The sequence below is a fragment of the Sceloporus occidentalis genome, unplaced genomic scaffold (genome assembly GCF_023333645.1).
Source record: "Sceloporus occidentalis isolate IW3139 unplaced genomic scaffold, rSceOcc1.0.p SCAF_13, whole genome shotgun sequence".
Lineage (NCBI taxonomy): Eukaryota > Metazoa > Chordata > Lepidosauria > Squamata > Phrynosomatidae > Sceloporus > Sceloporus occidentalis.
In genome coordinates, this window is record NW_028316993.1 from 1,716,141 (window position 1) to 1,733,340 (window position 17,200).

Sequence of the window (17,200 nt, forward strand, 5' to 3'; positions counted from 1 at the left end):
ACACATTCCTTTCTCAATGATGTACCCATCACTGCCAGCAGACAAGCTTATTTAGGGAGACAAGCGGCTTTTCCTCATAGACAGGAATGTTCAAGCCTCGCCTGTTTCAAAAATGGGCTTGAAAACCAATTACGTCATAATTTGAAAGAATGACAATCTATACAGCAAGAAATAAGCCCAAATAAGCCATTTCTCAATTGATGTTATTTCTGACACAATCACAACATTTTCCAAAATGAACTTCCATCTTCTCATGAGCTCATATAACCAAAATATGTTGGTCTTGTAGACGTAGGTAACTGTAGTGGAACTTAACACTGGCACTATAACTGTAGAGCTGGATTCAGATGTAATGATACTTTAAACAGATCCACTGAAGTCATGCAATTGCAACATTAAACTTGTTGACTTCTATGGGTCTATGACTAATGATTCAATTTCAATTCAACACATGTTCTGCAACCACTCGATCCTGGAGTTCTGAAACAAAATATGTGTACACAAGTCCTTGATATATTCCTTGATGCTGAACACGCATCAGTACATTCAAAGCGATCTTCCAAACACCAAGACAAAAGACTCAATCAAACTGGAAAAAAATACATTGCACAAGTTCAAAGCATTGCTAGGCATACCAGTTTTATTTTTCTTCTCTGGAGATCAGCCCGGCTCCCAGCACGGAAAGTCTCTAAAATATTGGGCATATATGTGCAGACTATATTACCTGAGCTAGTTTTGCAACTGAAAAGAAAAGTCAAGCCTGAGTGTAAGAGGGATTAAGTGTTCCTGCCTCAAGGATGACTACGCAGACCAAAAACACCACCCCTAAAAGCTGATACAAAACACCCAAACGAAAAACAAGTTTTGAAAACTTTTGAACACCATGTCCCTCTGCAAAACAGTTAATAGAATCATAGAGTCAGAGACTCCAAGGGCCCTGATCCAGTCCAACCCCCTTCTGCCATGCAGGAACTCTCAGTCAAAGCATCCCCACTGACAGATGGCCATCCAGCCTCTGCTTAAAGACCTCCAAGGAAGGAGACTCCACTACACTTCGAGGGAGTGTGTTCCACTGTCGAACAGCCCTCACTGTCAGGAAGTTCCTCCTAATGTTGAGCTGGAATCTCTTTTCCTGGAACTTGCATCCATTGCTCCATTGTGTCCTGTTCTCTGGAGCAGCAGAAAACAAGCTTTCTTCCTCCTCAATATGACATCCCTTCAAATATTTAAACAGGGCTATCATATCACCTCTTAACCTTCTCTTCTCCAGGCCAAACATCCCCAGCTCCCTAAGTCTTTCCTCATAAGGCTTCATGGTTTCCAGACCCTTCACCATTTTAGTTGCCCTCCTTTGGACACATGGCTCCAGTTTCTCCACATCCTTTTTGAATTGTGGCGCCCAGAACTGGATGCAATATTCCAGGTGGGGCCTGACCAGAGCAGAATAGAGGGGCACTATGACTTCCCTTGATCTAGACACTATACTTCTATTGATGCAGCCTAAAATTGTTCACCATACTTCAGAACATAACACTTGCAAAACAGAGAGCATCTACTTTCCCAAGGACTCACATGATAAGTGTAAGAAATCCCAGAACTAGGTTTGTAGAGCCCATGGAAGTTGTAAAGGATTTTGTTTTGTTTAAAAGGGCTTTGGGAGACTTGAGTGGAAATCTCCACTTAGCCGTGCTTTGAATATGTGTTCCAGCATGGAAGGGGGTTGGACTTGATGGTGCCTGGGGTCTCTTCCAACTGTATGATTCAATGATATACCAAGCAGAGTCTTCTCTATTGAGGTTACCTATACTGTGCAATATTTTGCAACGGGAGATCCACAAAGTTACCTCATTATAGAAATTACACTGACAATTAAAGGACTACACTGTTCATAAGCGATTTCCTTGCCTATTAATTGGTTGTTTCTTTATTGCCTACACTTATGTTTGCTTTGGGGGTTAAAAAAAGCCTCTGTGTGTTTATCTAACAGGATCTGGTCACTCTGTGTTTTTATCGCTTGATAGTAGCAAGCTCTAACAGAGTTTAAGAGGATAAGTGACTAAGAAAGTCAAATGCAAATTCAGGTCTCACACTACAAAGAAAGAACCAAGCCTGTGGCGAAGGTCAGCAGCCCTAAACTAGTGTAATCCAAACCCACAGAAAGGAGAGGCGCCTTCACTGGAGTTGATGCTTGCTTACCATGCCGCCACGGATCTTTGGGCTCCACGGCACCAGAGACAATGTCTTCGTCAGAAGGAAACGTGACATGTTTTGCCCCAGGTTTGAGTTTCCCATCTTCAGCCGGCGGAGAACCTTGGCTGGCTTGGTCATCCTCTGGACTGTCTGCACTTGTTCCTTCTAAACTTATACAACAGTTCTGAGAAAGGGGATCCGATTTTTCCGGCAAATGGTTGTTCTGCTGAGAAGGCTTTTCCCCGTCCCTAAGGCATTCTTGGACAGTCGCAATGGACTCTGCCACCGAAGGAGGGTTACTACAAGACCCCTCGCTCTCCAGTGGCTCTTTCTGTAGCGGGTGGCTCAAAGTCTCCTTCAACAGCTCTTGCGCTCCATCGCAGCTCACGGTCTCTTTCAAATCCGCTTTCAACGAACATTTAGTACAACAGTCCGCCGTCTCGCTGCCAGGAGGAATCCTCAGGGTGGCAGGGCTGTGCTGGGAGGGAAGGCTGTCTGCATTTTTAGGATGTCCCAAAGAGTCTGAAGCATCTGGAAGCTGCATGTCAGCTTGGCCACTGTCCCCTCGGGAGGCAGCCCAGGACTCAGAGCCCTGCAGCGTGGCCTCCTCTTTCTTTTGCACAGGAGGCGGCGGAAGTAACAACAAAAGATGGTCCCCCTCAGCAGCTTTCCCTTGTTGTTGTTGTTGTTGCACAGGAGTAACCTGCACACACTCCATGGCTAGGCGAGTAGGGCTGGTGTCTGTCAGGGGTGCAGCTCCTTCTTCCCTTCTCATGCGCCCTCCAGAGACATTATTTGGGGGTGGGACACACCCCTCACTCCAGTCCTTCTCTGGCTCCCCTCACCTGGAAAGAAAAGGCTTCCCAACGTCCCAGGCCTGTCCTCCCCCGGCAAAAATGAAAGGAGAACAGGCTCTTGGTGGTCCAATGAAGGTTCCTGTATGGACCATGAAGGAAGAAGGATGGAGGCAGCGGAAGGAAGGGTCACAACTTGTTTGGGATCGGAGGATATATATGGCTAGGTGAGCGAAACAGAGGAGTGAGGGGACTTCCAATGGGGTCAGTTCCTCAGTTTGGAGAATAAGGAGTACTCCAAGCATAAGATAGAAAGTATAAAGGAAGATTTATGGGCAGGGAAGTAAAATGGGGGGTTTATAGCTGCTTATGGGAAAGGGAGGGGAAATAAAAACCTCCTTTTAAAAGCCGGGACCATCTTGATGAGAAGCAGCCCAGTTTGGACAAGGGGAGATCATGGCCCAGGGACCGTTTTAAAAAGCAACGGCCGGCAGAGGAAGGGAATAAAAACGTACTGGAGACAACAACTCCTCCGATGGTCCCTTTTCAAGGCTGGATGCACACATCTGAGTCGACAGGGAGGGAAATGGGGTGGAAGTAATACCTGCAAGGCAGGTGGGGCTGGCTCTTGGCCAGGAAAGATGGGTCGGAGGAGAGGGACAAACCCCTAAGCGCTCCCTGTTTGTGTCTTTGGAGGGAGGGAAGGGATAGAGGGATGGAAGCAGGCGGGCAAAACGAAGCTGTCCTGAAATGAAGGGTCTTTCTTCTCTGTGGGAGAGGAGGAAGGGATGGTTAAATGGATGCACCCACGGATGCCAAAGGGAAGGGGCCTGTCATGGCTTTTTGGAGGAGGGGGAAAAGGGGGGGTGGAAAGGGCAGCTAGAAGGGAACTAGGAACCCCTTCTTTGGAGGTGGAAGGCGGATGGAAGACGATTTGGAGACGGAAAGGGCTGCTAGAAGGGAACCAGGAACCCTTATTTGGGAGGTGTCAGAAAAGAGAGATCAAGGCCATTTGGGGATGGATGGAAAGGGCAGTTAAGAGGGGAATTAGGGGCCCTTTTGGGGAGGGGAGGGGAGGGGGCACGAAAGGCGATCTGGGGCCGGAGAGGCCAGTCCGAGGGAACCAGGGACCTTCTTCCCTCAGGCGCCACAGAAGGGAAGGAAGGGAAGGACTATGAGAGGGGAGGAAGGGAGGGAAGGAAGGGCCGCAGACTCGGGCAGCGGCCGTTGCGGGACGAGGCCCGCCTCCAGCCAAGGTCCCTTCAGACGGAGCCGCCGCCGCCGCCGCCTCTCCTCCTCCTCCTCCTTTTCCTTCTTGCTCGCCGTCTTCTTCTTTCGCCTCAGAGTGCGCCAGCGGCCTTGCGATCCGCGTCGGCACTTTCCGCACTTTCCTCAGCGCCTCCGCTACGGACCCCGCCTCCTTAATTCCCTCAGAGGCCTTTCCGCTTCGGTGAATAAACACCCGCCCCTCGCGGTCCCCCGCCAAGGCGGTCACGTGGCCCCGCTGGATTGGCGAATCGGCGGATGGAGGGGACAGACTAGATGGCTCTCTCCTCCTCCTCCTCCTCCTCCTCCTCCGCTCTAGCCCTCCCTCTCGCTTCCATCCAAGGCTTTTTTTCTCTCTCTGCCTCTCTACACGCAATTCTTGTTTCAGTTCCGCACTTTCGACACCGCTGGGAGAAAGAACGAGGTAAAAAAAAATCAGTTGCCGGCTCACAACCAGAGCGAAGGAGTTAGCAGTGGGAAACATGGGGTTTTTTAAGGGGAAACGAAGAAATAAATAAATTCTTGTTATACTTTTTGGTATCGAATGTGCTGATTGGAAGAAAGTGCTACAGGAACGCAAGAGAGCCGCCTGATCCTGACGTAAGACTCACGCGGTTCCCTTTCATCCCTCTCCGACGAGGAGGGGGGGAGCGATCCGTCTGCGCATGCGCTGCCTCCGCTTCAGGGCTGAGCGGGTGGTCATAGAGTATCAATTCCTAGAGAGGATAATAAAAAATACCAATGAGACGCAGGCTTTGCTTCCGGGTTGGAAGGGCCACCATTTTGTTTGCGCACATGGAAGCCCCGGCTTTTGACCCGAAGGGTGCAGAGGTTGCCATGGCGACCGGAGTTGGCTCCAGCAGCTAGGCCTACGCAGATTCGAGGCAAAACGACGACGAGGAGGAGGGGAAAGAGAAAAGGGTATTGTGTCTTCTTTTTGAATCAACCACTTTAAAGTCCCCGTGGAATCCTGGGATTTGTAGTTCGGCGAGGCACCACCGGTCCTAAAACTACAATCCCAGGGTTCCATGGGAGCGAGAGGAAACTTCCATGACAGAGAAGGCAAATGCTGTTGTTTCTAAGGGAGGAGGCTAAGGATGGAGGAATAACCCAGGTTTGGCACCACTTTTCAGCATCCTGGCTCAAGGCTATGGAATTCTGGGAGTTGTAGTTTATGGTGGGGCTCTTTTGTGTTAGTCTCTCCCTTTCCCATCCTAACACTTGATAGTGAATACCTGGTGGCCTATGCCAGCAAAGTCAATTACAGCTGACATTACAACCACAACAATTGTTTTGTGTGGGCTTTTTGGGGTGTCATGCGGCCATGTTCTAGAAGAGTTTGTTTCTGACGTTTCGCCGGCATCTTTGATGGCCGCACGACACCCCAAAAAGCCCACACAAAACTATAGATACCGGCCATGAAAGCCTTGGACTTCGCAAACCACAACAACAGATTGCAGTCTGCTTTCTTGCGCCCAATGCATCCTGTTTCACAGGGTCACTAAAGGCACGTTTTCCTCATCGCACCAAACCCATCCGGTCTTGGAAGCCGGCCTGGTTAGTATTGCCCCGTTTCCCCAAAACAAGACATACCCATGAAATAAGCCATAGCGGGGTTTCTAAGCGTCCGCGCCATATAAGCCATGCCCCGAAAATAAGCCATGCCCTGAAAGAAACTCCTTCCTCGGAGTGTAATGGAGTCTCCTTCCTTGGAGGTCTTTAAACAGAGGCTGGATGGACATCTGTCAGAGAGGATGCTTTGATTGGGATTTCCTGCATGGCAGGATGGGGTTGGAATGGATCAGGGCCCTTTTGGGGGTCTCTTCCAACTCTAGGATTCTATGAAAATAAGCCATAGCGATGAAAACTAAATATAAGACAGTGTCTTATTTTCCAGGAAGGGAGGCTGCCAAGGAGTAGCAAGTGCTGTAGGCTATATTCAGAGGCAGGACTGGATCACAAATCGCCTCTGAGCCTTTCTTGTCTGAGAGAAAACCTCGGCATTCAAGGGGTCACCATAAGCAGACAGGCAACTTTGTGGCGCATATTTTCACTTTACATGACCAAGTAAGTACATTTTGCCATACAAATGGAGCATAGCGTTCAGGAAATAGAGCAGAAGGCAACTCTGGGTTCTTCCATGACTATAATTTTCAAGAGAGAAGGGAATGATAAAGAGCTGTCTGCAGGTGTGTTCCTCCCATGTGTGGATATTACAGAAGGAAGGGTAAAGTTGTTTTAAATAACCTTTGAAGCAAAGCCAGGGAAAGTGCAGCCCTCCAGTTGTCATTGGGGAGTGGACATTGATGGTATGACTTTGCTGTGTAAATCTACAGCACTATATAAATAAAGTATAATAATAATGTGGGTTGTGGCACAACAACATCCAGGTGGCTGCATTTTGCCCATCTCTACACAGGAATGATTTTTATTGCTGTCAGAAATCCGTTGGTGACAACAGTTCTCTTCCCTAGTTTGAATCCGGACTGATATATGCTTGCTTTAATAGGCTGGATGAGTTGTTTGTTTATTGTTCAACTAAAGTTCGTCACAAATGAAATTATTTGTCAATACAGGGTTTGCAGGGAAGGCTAACATTTGTTCATATGGCTTCGTAAAAATGAAAGAATTGGTCGCTGGATCACACCAAGGTCCATCTACTTCCAGTTGCAGCCAGCTAGGATACCTTTGGATACTCTTTGGAAGAGCATCATAGGATACCTTTGGATGCCTTTGGATACTCTTTGGAAGGGCATCATAGAAATATTCGCTTATTACTCGGTGTCATATCTTATACTGAGAGGCATATTGCCTGTGTACAATGAGGACCCCCCTCCCCCAGTGTGTCTCACAGCTAAGCTAGCTAATGTTTCGGTGGTCCCCACCTCTTGAGGTGACTTCCTAATATTCATTATGCATTGTGTGAAAGAAGTACTTGTGACAGTCCTGAGTCTGCTGTCCCTACCTTTCACTGAGTGCCCTCATGTTTTTAATACTGGCAGAAGGAGTGTCCCTGCGCCATCCTTCCTACCGGCACCCGCAGCCTTCCACCACCATATCCTGGTAGGTCTTAAGGACCACCATGTCATGTTGATCTAGGTAGAGCATGGCAATGGGGCTGAGGTCTGTGGGGACACAGCATGGCTTGGGTACTTTGGAGTTCACCGAATTCAACATGGTCTGCACCACAGCGTGGCTGGAGGAATTCATATGATCGGCCAGTGGGAAGCGGCATTCCCCGGAGCAGTAGAATGCATGGTAGCCGCTTGGGGCAACTATCCAGTCGTTCCATCCAACCTCCTTGAAATCTACAAAGAGGCGGTGCCTTCTGCACTTGGTGCTGGTTTTGGTCTTTGGCTTCAGGCTCTTGTGTTTGCTCCTGGAGGCTGGAACCTTTAAAGGTTTTCTGCCCCCTTTCTGGGTTAGTCCATTTGGCTGGCTTCTTCGGTGTCTTTTTCCATGTGTCAGAGGCTGTCCTCTTTGGTCATGGCTATAGGTGACTAGCAAAGGCCTCTCCAGAGCCCACTGAGCTTTCTTCTGTCCAGGAGACCGTCGTGTGCGAAGGGGGATGTCTTGCTGTCGGAGGTTATGGCTGTTGTTTGGATGCTGCACCTCAACAAGAAACCCAAGGCGAAGCTTCTGGCCCTTGACCCTCTTGAAGGCAGCAGTAACATCAAAGCTCTCCCACTTGGACTGCGTGGGAGCCAAGAATTTGTGGGCCAAGAGTCTGCTTTTGTTTCTGGAAGTGAATGAGGCATCCATTGCGTGGTAGATGTTGATGTGGAAGCCCTTGCTTCCCTTCTCCGTGTGGTAGAGACGCAGCTCCAGGGCAGTCAGCTCCTCCTCTGCAGGCAGCAAGGTGAGGTTGAATAAGAAGTAAAATGAATTTCCTACAACTTCAGGGTTGTAATCCAGATCCTCTAGAAATGGAGCAGAATAGAAGTTAAAAGGGAATTGGAGTCTGAGTGTCAGTATTTCAGAACTAACTGGCCGGATCCAACCAAGGACCCCTCTAGTCTAGTTCCTGTTTCCCAGATGAGTCTGAAATTTGTGAGGTTGCCATGAAGGCAGTAACCTTTGCTTGTGTTTCTCCCCCAGCAATGGAACTTCTGTTTGCCTTGAAATGGAAATTTAACCTTTTTGACTTCTATTGAAGAATGCCAACTTCAGCATTCAAGGTTAGATCCAATCTTAGTCATACTTTGAATAGTCATGAATAATTTTAAGACCTGTGGGTTTCAGTGGATCTGCTCTTCCATCCAAATACTAACAAGGCCAGAACTTCCATAAATGTATTAGATGAAAGGAATTGAGTAATATGGCAGTAGGCTTCAGTGAACATACTATAAGCACAACTAAGGCTGGTTCCAAACCCCATTCCCCATCTCTTTGGTCATTTGAATTAGTTATGGAGGTCTGCAGAGGTTCTGCACTAATTCATTAAGTAGACAAACCACAGAGCAACATCATAGTATTTTTAAAATGTGTGTTAATTTATTTTACTAGTATGGAGCTTGCATTTATAATTTTATTCTTAGACTTTATTTAAAACATAAACTTAACTACTATGCTGTGTTCTCTGAAGTGGCTTCATTGCTGACACATTGTAGGGGTAATAATCTTAGCTGACTGCTTTCAACAAACGCCTCCTGTCCTACCCTTCCCCAACATAGTGCCATCCACATGCTCTGAACCTAAATGCCCATGACCCTCAACAAGTGTGGCCAGCTACTTGGGATCTTGGGAACTGTGGTCCAAAACATCTGGAGGGCACTAGGTTGGGGGATGCCAGTCTAAGCGATGCACAGTTATCTTCCATGCTCTGTAGGTGGCAGTGCAGCCGAGGTCTTTCCTCCTGAAATGAAATGTGATTAACTTTCTGACGTTGGATAGGTCTGTCTTGGAACAGGCGAAGCAGCTGTGTGTCCACACTGCAGAGTTATAACAGGTTGATACTACTTTAACTGGCATGGTTTTGTCCTATGGAATCCTAGGTTGTATTGTTTTACCCTAAAGGTAAATACCCTAAAGGCACTAGATCCTGTTTAATCTTGGAAACTAAACACAGCCTGCCTTGTTTAGCAGTTGGATGGGACATCGCCAGCAAATACCAGATGCTGTAGGCTATATCTCAGAATGGGCAAAACCACCTCTGCATATTCCTTGCCTAAGAAAACTATGAAATTCATGAGGTTGCCATAAAGCGATAGGTGACTTGAAGGAAAACACACACGCCTAGGTACTGTCCCTAGACCGTCTGCATGCAAATTATATTCTCCTCCCGCTGCTGCACTGTGGTTCTTCTACTTTAGGCAATGCAGACAGCTTGAACCAAACGTGGTTCTTTGTCTGCTTTTTGTGCCCATACTTGTGTTCAGGTGTTCTTTCCCCATTGTTGACCCCACTCTGCCCCTCCGAGTTCTGCTGCCCTTTTCAAACAGACCCACACCCCGTCTGCAAAACCCTGAGGTCCCAAGCATGGTGTTCAAAGGGATGGCCTCACCGACATGATGAAACGTGCGCACAGTGTTGGCTCTTCCTGCCTGTTCCTCCAGGAACAGAAGCTCCGTTTCTTGCAGGGAGGGAGGAGCCTTTCCCAAGTAGAACTGGTACAAATCCAGCAGGTACTGGGGAACCATGAGGCCTGGCTTTGGTTCTGGGCGCCTTTGCAAGCCCAGGCGTCTTAAGAGGATGGTGTGGAGGGCCTGGATTGGCACCTGCTTAGAGTCATGCTTGTCGGTTCCAGGCGACGGCCCCTGGGGGGCTTCGGTTCCCCAGAAGGCAAGAGATATAAGTAGCGTCGACAGAACCGTCAAGTTACCAGAAACCATTGTGGAACTGGGGAAGTTAGAAAAAGAGGGGGAAAGCAAAGTTGGTTACTGAGGCATATGGCTAAAATTGTTCAACTCTTCCCCTTGTTAGTTCCCCAGTTACCCACCCATAAACAAAACATACAAGAATATATAACCATACAAATACATCTGTTACAGGTGAGGAGCCAGGTTGTCTTTTTTAACACTCAGCAGAAAGATAGCACCCCCTGTAGACAGTCAAAGCAGTTACACTTAATGTCAGTTTCACTCAGAGCTGTTCATTTAACCATGTTGCACTCGCCTTTCACCTCAGGCTGAGTGCCTTTTAAAACATCCCTTCCAGACCTGTTAAAGATCCAGCCAAAAGAAGTTGCTGGCAGAGGTTATTACTGAGCATTTCATTCACCTCAAAGGTTACTTTGGAAAGACAGGGGTGAAACCCCAGGGGATCCCAAGAAATTTGCTTCACCACAGTACTTCTCTAGCTTTGCAAAGTGGTTTCAGTGTTGAAAATGTGTTGTGACAAGTTAGACATCCCATCTTTTATGTGGAGTGTTGCGTTGCGGCGGGAGCATTTCCATCCCTGTCATTTTTAAGCTGGATTTCTCTCTGTGAGGGGATTCTTTGCAAACATGTACCTGGTATACAGTGAGATTGCATAGTTTCTGTTGACACTTTGACATCCCTATTTTCCCTGGATCTTTGTTCATATATCAAGATTTCACACCTAAACTTTTCATCTCCTGTGTTATTCACCCTCCCAGTACCTTTATGATATCAACCCTGTTTTGCAGGTGGACAAATGGAGGCACAGAGGACTTCCTCAATCCTGCACATAAGTACAATGCATCCTGAGGCCTTCCAAAAAAGCAAGCAGAATGGGAGGAGGATGCTGTTTCTAGTTCCATCTTGAGGGGCAGGGGTATGGCTTTCATAGCCTTGTCAATAATCTATATTCCTTGTTTTTCACTCACACCCATGAAATAACTACTGGTATCTGAGTGGTGTTGGGAAAGGGGGAAGAGACAAACCACAGTAAGAATAGGATTTTAGCATAGTTCCTGTAGCCTCGCCTGCAACGTGGCGTTGTGAACTGGTTTGGACTGAACTGGGTGGAGCTTCTCTGGTAGGCCAAGTTTAATACAAGGGGCCACCATGCTGATCCTTCAGTGCTGGAGGCGATTGAACCACCCCATTCTCCAAGCCCCAGATGCCACCTCTGGTTCCTGCACATTCTGCAAACTACAAGTCCTCCCCTGGATAGTAAGTAATGATTAACGTGTGTATACATACACAGGGTAGGCAAGGCAGCTGAAAAGGGGTCCACCCAGTGATAAGGATGCTCCTGTAATCTTAGGAAAACACCTTGCAAAAAGCACCTTGCAAAAGCAAAGTGTCGCCCTTTGTGCTGTCGTTGACAGCGTGGCGCTGCCCGCACATGTGTGTATTTCCCTTGCTCCCTCATAGAGGTACTTACTTGCAAAAGTAGAGGTTGTTGGCGAGAATCCATGTTTTTCCCTTCAGATCCAGTGGCCTTTCCTTGCCGCCTTCACCTTCAAGCCTCTCCCAGCTGGGCTGTGTTTTCTGGGTCATCCATGCCAAGCGAGAGCCCTCGCTGCCTTATGGGCATACCCAGTTCACCTTGGCACTCTCTGTCCTCTTTCCTTCCTCGCTTAGCAAATGAGAGACACCGGCTCCTAGCTCTTCGCCAGAGTGTCCGGGCTCAGCCCGCCCTGCCTGTGGAGATGCCGTTCTCGCTGCTTTCAGGATGTGATGTCAACCAGGCAAGGGGACTGAGCCAGAACAAACAAGTTGTTGTGAGTTGTTGCCTCTTCACTCACTAGAGCAGCACAGTGGCCCTTTGGGGCTTAGGTCCTGCCAGGAAAGCAAGAGGACAGGGTCCCCAGGTGGAGAATGGGAGCCACTAGAAATGCCACCCCATTAACTATGGGGCACAGGGCAAAGTGTATGCGGTGGATACGTCTTCCCACAGTCTTCACTTGGTCAGCCACAAGGCCCTTGATCTACCCAGAAGGCTCAGCTCTTGTAGGCAGTCATACCTAGATGTGACTCTGTTCTGGTGCCCTCTCAACAATCCTCAAACATATGCAGTGCTCCCTCCCAAATGAAAATTCTGCCCTACCAAAAGGCAAAAGAGAAAAATGAGGCTATTGCCCACCCAAATAAGGATTCACCTTCCTCCCCCCGCAACCCCAAGATGAATGCATTGAATCTCAAATAGGAACACTGCCCCAATAAATGAAAATTTCATTTAGTCCCTAAATTTCTAGAGACACCGAAAACTGTCCACACCCAGAGCTTTTTGTAGGTTCACATTCCCTTGGATCGCTTTGCCTGCCGCTTTTCTTTGGATGCCTAAACTGTCTTTGAAAATATTGGACTGCAGTTTTAAATTAGTGCGGTTTTAGACATTTGGGGTTGGAAGTAAAATTGCATTTGGGAGGGCAGAATGTTTATTTAGGGGGGGGGGGAATACCCTAATTTTCCCCTCCCCCCATAACATCCCCTTCTGACTCTATCGCTTATAACCTATTGATCAACGTCTAACCTTAAAGGCACCCACCCACCCCAAAAAGAAGATCCCATTGACCAAAAATACTTCTCAATAGATTGGCTTAAGTCCTCAGCATGGGGCTTGTTTAACAGAACTTTTGTTGGCACAAATCTGTCTGCTGGGAATATTTATGTGCCTGCAAAGTCAAAGCTGGCTTTTATGTGTAAAGCCTTTACTCCTTCCATCTCCACAGCACTGTGTGTGACTCCTCCCAGGCCACATTCATACAGAATCTTATGCCTTAGCAAAGGCAAGTCTTTCCGGAAAAAACAGTTCCTCCCTCCCCGCTGGTGTCATGTCCAAGAGGGCACCAGGTCTGGGCCAAGTCCTTATCAGCCCAGCTGGAGCAGCCTTCTGGGGGCCGGTGCTTCCTCCAGCGCCAGACAGCACGCGTCGGGAATGAGCCGTCTATGGAAAGAGCACATAATAAACAGGGCTGCAGAGGAAACTTTGTGGTCATCGTCCAGGCTTTAGGAACAAACACACCGCGCAGGAATGTGGCCCGATCAGCGGGATGGAAGGCAGGGCGGCGGGGAGAAGGTAATCTCCACTGAGGCTTAAACCTGTGGCATTTCCGCCCAGAAGCTGAGTTGGTGGCAAAACAGGAGCTGAAAAACAGTTTACTCCCAGGCAACTAGCAGGTTATGTTAACTCTGGCTGCCAAGGCTAAAAATTCACTTGTTCCTCCCAGGCAGCGATGTGACTGGGGGAGAAGGGACAAAATACCCCCCCAAAAATAATAATTTCCCCCCTACTGAAGTTTTCCTTCATTCTCCAAATTTCTAGCACTCTTAAAGCTTCCATTGAGCATTTAGAAATACAGCGATCCCTCCACATTCGCTGGGATTATGAGCAAAGAACTTCCGTGAATGTGGAAAAACCACAATTAAATAAAATTATTCTTTTTACCTAAGAGAACACCTCTCTAGGAATCTCCAAGTCCTCCAGAGCAACTCTGTGGTCAACATCTGTCAGAAGTTGGTCATAGAATCATGCTGGAGGACCTACAAATGACTAGAGAAGTGTTTTCTCTAAGAACGTCTAGGTTCTCCAGCACAACTCTATGGTCAACTTCCGGCAGAGTTGTGCTGGAGGAGCTAGAGATTCCTAGAGGGAACATATTAATCACAACTGCAAATAGTCAAATCCACAAAAATCAAAACCGCAAATATGGAGGGATGCTTGTACAGCTTAGGCATCTAAAGGAAAGGGGGCAGGCAAAGTTACAAAAGGAATGTGAACACATCAAATATGAGTTCTAGGTGTAAATGATTTCCAGTGTGTCTCTCACTGCAATGCTAGAAATTGGGGGACTGAAGGGAAATTTCCATTGGGGGCTAGAATTCCTGAAGGAGAGGCAGTAGCCCCATTTTGCTGTCCACCCCCAACACAGCAAGAGCCAGTGTGGTATTGTGGGTTAAGTGCTACACTAAGAATCTGGAAAACCCACTGGGTGAGATTAAACAAGTCATAACTATCTCAGAGGAAAGCAATGGCAAAGCCCCCCTCTGAAGAAATCTTACAAAGATTTGGTGATACGGCGGTAGGGTCACCATAAATCACAAACTACTCAAGGGCAAAACAAGTCACACCCCGGCTTCATAGGCCCATTACATCTCTTCAGCTGGAAGGCACTGTAGTGCCTTTTGCCCATTTGGTGTAAAAAAAATGGAATAACTGTGTTTTTGTTACCAATCAAGCTGCCAGAATCTCTGAGTAGGATTGTGCCCTTTCCAAACTTCCCAACTGGGAAAGGCCTGGGAGTACACCTACTTGGCCAAGAAACTGTACACAGGAACCTTACTAACACTTGCTTCCAGAGCATCTATTGTGCCTTTTGTACTACAGGGAGAACCTTGTGGTATTCAGAATGAAAACTCAGTGTGAAGTATGTTGGTACTTCAATGAATAGACCAAATCTATTATAATTGTAGGGTGCTGGACTGGCATGATCGAACTTGCCGCTAGACCAAGTCAAGAAGAATCAGGTGTGCTTGGACTGCAGTTCAAAGCAGACCCTCAGCAAGGATAGCCATGCTCAGGAATGCAGTACAACCACAACTAGAAGGCAGCATGAAGCAAAGCTGGCTCTTGCACACAGCTATGAGTGTTATTTTTTAAACTTGCACCCAAGCAAAGTTAGTAACATGTTCCATCTCTGCAAGTGTCTGTTGGGCTGCTTCCTGGTTGAAAGGATGCAAGCCCAGACCACTAGTTAACATAGATGTATAGTAGGCAACTTCATCTTAAGAAGAATCATTCTACTGATTTTTTCCCACTTGGAATGACTGTTCCAGCCACAACTATTGCAGAGGTAAGGGAGAACTATACTTGGGGAAAAGACCAGAACTGGAGGCATGAATCATACAGGGATATAGCCGACAGTCTCCTGCATGGCTGGGTTTGCCAACACGCTTATTTGAATTTATTTCTCACATTAGTACATCCTGGCCCGCTAACTGGGCTTATATTGAAGTTTGCACTTTAAGACACAAATGTATTCTGTCTGTCATGGTTTTCCCTTCTGGAAACATGTCGGAGCGTTCCAGTTTTGAGAAAGTATTAGGCTTCTCTAGCTGCACGGTCTGCAAATTAAAATTCCTACCCTTGACCATTAGATCAGTATTAACTGAAACACGTTCATAAGTATACAGTATAGGCAAAGCTACTAAGTTTGTGTCCCATTCCTGCCATGAGCCAGCCCCACTTGCTTTCTTTTCTGTGCTGGAGTTACCCTTGGCTACGGCCAGCAATTTCTTCAGCTCACTGTGGAAAACATCCTCTTTGCCGCTGACCCTCGACTTGGCTGCCGGCCATAGGGGATGTTGGCACAGCGAGGGAGCGTCAAGTTGGTGCCGCCACTGTCCGAAGGGGAAAATAGGCTGTCCTCGCACAGCAACACTTCCTGTTTACAGGTCCTACAAGCCTGTGTTAACCCTTCTCTTGTCCCTAGACCTTTGCCTTGGTAGCAGGCAAGAGTACTGCTTTACATGGTTCAAATCCTCAGTAAAGAACAGAAGTCCAAAATGTTGCCATATTGGCTCATATGTTGCTGCTTTTGCTTCATCCTCCCAAATCAAGCTGCTTGTGTAGGAAACTTGTGGACTCTTGGTGGTCTGAGCTGTAACACAACTGTTAAAAGATAACGGATTGCTGAAGTCGATGGGATTTTTAAAAAAATTCGATGAAGCTGGTTTAGTACTTTTTATCCTGCTGCGAATTTTACTTTATGTAGCATCAGAAGGTGGCATCTTTTCTGAACAGTACCTTAAAACATCTGAGATTTGATGAAAAGTAAAGCGACATCTGTCTCTTTTTATCACCAGAGCTGCAAAATGAAGATCCCAGTTGCCGTTACTCGCCTGCCCCGAGGACCTGATGGAAGCCGTGGCTTCGATCCAAACTCTCTTCGTTTCCAAGCACTTGGTCCTGCCAGCCTCTCCTCCATGGGCTGTGGGAACAAGGCAGACCTGGAACTGGAGCAGCAAAGCCGAGTGGCTTTGCGGGAACGCTACCTGCGCAGCCTCTTGGCTATGACTGGACGGCCTGTCAGCTTCACCATGTATGAGAGGGTGAGCGTCACTGCCTTGTTTGGAGCATCAGACATTGACATCCTGAACTTCCAAGTTTCAGAACTACAAACGCCACTGGGGACACAGAGGGAAGCCCTTCTCCGCTGCTCAGACATCATAGCGTACTCTTTTGAGCTTTGAAAGCTACCCCATCCCAGCTTCCTTTTTAATATTAAAAGCATTTGTAATAAACATGCATTTGGTCCTTTGAGAGCTGCAGAAAGCAGGCTCGAGTGTGGTATGTGGAAATAACCCTTTTCAAGGCTGCCTGCTGCATCTCTGTATGATTCACTTGCCTCCCTCCTGTCAATTACAAGGGAGGAGATGGTAACAAGTGGAGTCATGTCACGGTGTACAGTTTAGGATTTCAGCCACTTTGCTCATCCATCATCCCCAACAGTTTCCATTCTGTCACCACTGAATGCGTGGGCCACCAGGTATGACCACAAGTCTTATAATTCCATGCAAGGAAATCTCCCTGGCCAGAAAGACTGTATCCAGTTGTCAATGATCACTTTCAAGCTACTCTCCCATAAATTTCTCAAGAAACTATCCAAAGTACTGGTTGTTTTATGGCAGCAAATTATTTATGTTAAAGATGGGCCATGGGGCGTTTTTCATTCTTTGATCTGCCTTCTATCGGTTTTATAGGGATGACCATGACATTTATTCTTTTATACTTTCATAGCAATCTTCTGTCACACACACAAAATGTGACAGAAAAATCTTCCACTACACAGTAAAAACCATCAATAGCAAGAGGCATGAAACACAGACTTCTCACAGTACAAGTGAAGAAGAAAGCGTTCTGTCTTCACTTGCACATCGTAAGTCATTGCAAAAGTCTCTCTCCACCTTACCTTTCCCCCCAAAATAATTCCACACAGCCTTGAGAGAACAGGAAGACACATTTGCGCTTAAAAGTCCATGCTAATGGGTTTTTGGAAAGATAATATTGTGAGTACACACAGTCAGAAGGCCACTTTGGGG

The 17,200-nt window shown here is 47.3% G+C and overlaps 3 protein-coding genes across 13 annotated transcripts in view; 1 reads left to right on the forward strand and 2 right to left on the reverse strand.

The window, feature by feature from the left end:
• LOC149304518 (protein phosphatase 1 regulatory subunit 37-like) overlaps window positions 1–4,541 on the reverse strand; it is a 51,170-nt gene extending 46,629 nt beyond the window's left edge. For all 5 annotated transcript variants that reach the window (XR_016271872.1, XR_016271870.1, XR_016271871.1 and 2 more), the window contains exon 1: window positions 2,197–4,541. Coding sequence is in view for 2 of the 5 variants with exons in the window: in XM_089479043.1 (XP_089335169.1) it covers window positions 2,197–2,965 (769 nt within the window). In the remaining 3 variants the exon portion in view is untranslated. The remainder of the gene's footprint in view (window positions 1–2,196) is intronic.
• A 448-nt stretch (window positions 4,542–4,989) lies between these two features.
• On the forward strand, window positions 4,990–16,423 carry LOC149304520 (gem-associated protein 7-like). Of its 7 annotated transcripts, none has more exons than XM_089478667.1 (4): window positions 4,990–5,171; window positions 6,148–6,317; window positions 8,349–8,428; window positions 15,965–16,423. In XM_089478667.1, the coding sequence occupies exons 3-4, from the start codon at window positions 8,408–8,410 to the stop codon at window positions 16,349–16,351; spliced, it is 408 nt and encodes a 135-aa protein (XP_089334793.1). In that variant the 5' UTR covers window positions 4,990–5,171; window positions 6,148–6,317; window positions 8,349–8,407; the 3' UTR covers window positions 16,352–16,423. The 7 variants fall into 7 exon arrangements, with proteins under 7 accessions (XP_089334793.1, XP_089334796.1, XP_089334795.1 ...); XM_089478668.1 differs by lacking the exon at window positions 4,990–5,171 and adding an exon at window positions 5,275–5,364; XM_089478670.1 differs by lacking the exon at window positions 8,349–8,428.
• Window positions 6,358–11,810, reverse strand: LOC149304521 (bone morphogenetic protein 2-like). Its single transcript, XM_089478663.1, has 3 exons — window positions 11,541–11,810; window positions 9,754–10,088; window positions 6,358–8,170 (listed from the first exon to the last, which is right to left on the reverse strand). Exons 1-3 carry the CDS (start codon window positions 11,654–11,656, stop codon window positions 7,278–7,280), a joined length of 1,344 nt encoding a protein of 447 aa, XP_089334789.1. The 5' UTR covers window positions 11,657–11,810; the 3' UTR covers window positions 6,358–7,277.
• Window positions 16,424–17,200: the final 777 nt, after the last annotated feature.

Excerpts from the sequence above, each read along its gene's own strand:
- LOC149304520 (XM_089478665.1), top strand. The coding sequence starts at position 5,317 with ATGCTGTTGTTTCTAAGGGAGGAGGCTAAGGATGGAGGAATAACCCAG. Across the intron at positions 5,365-15,964 it reads AGGATGGAGGAATAACCCAG|AGCTGCAAAATGAAGATCCC; the intron begins GTTTGGCACCAC and ends TTTTATCACCAG.
- LOC149304521 (XM_089478663.1), bottom strand. The coding sequence starts at position 11,656 with ATGACCCAGAAAACACAGCCCAGCTGGGAGAGGCTTGAAGGTGAAGGC. Across the intron at positions 10,089-11,540 it reads AACAACCTCTACTTTTGCAA|TTCCACAATGGTTTCTGGTA; the intron begins GTAAGTACCTCT and ends TAACTTCCCCAG. Across the intron at positions 8,171-9,753 it reads GCGCACGTTTCATCATGTCG|AGGATCTGGATTACAACCCT; the intron begins GTGAGGCCATCC and ends CTCCATTTCTAG.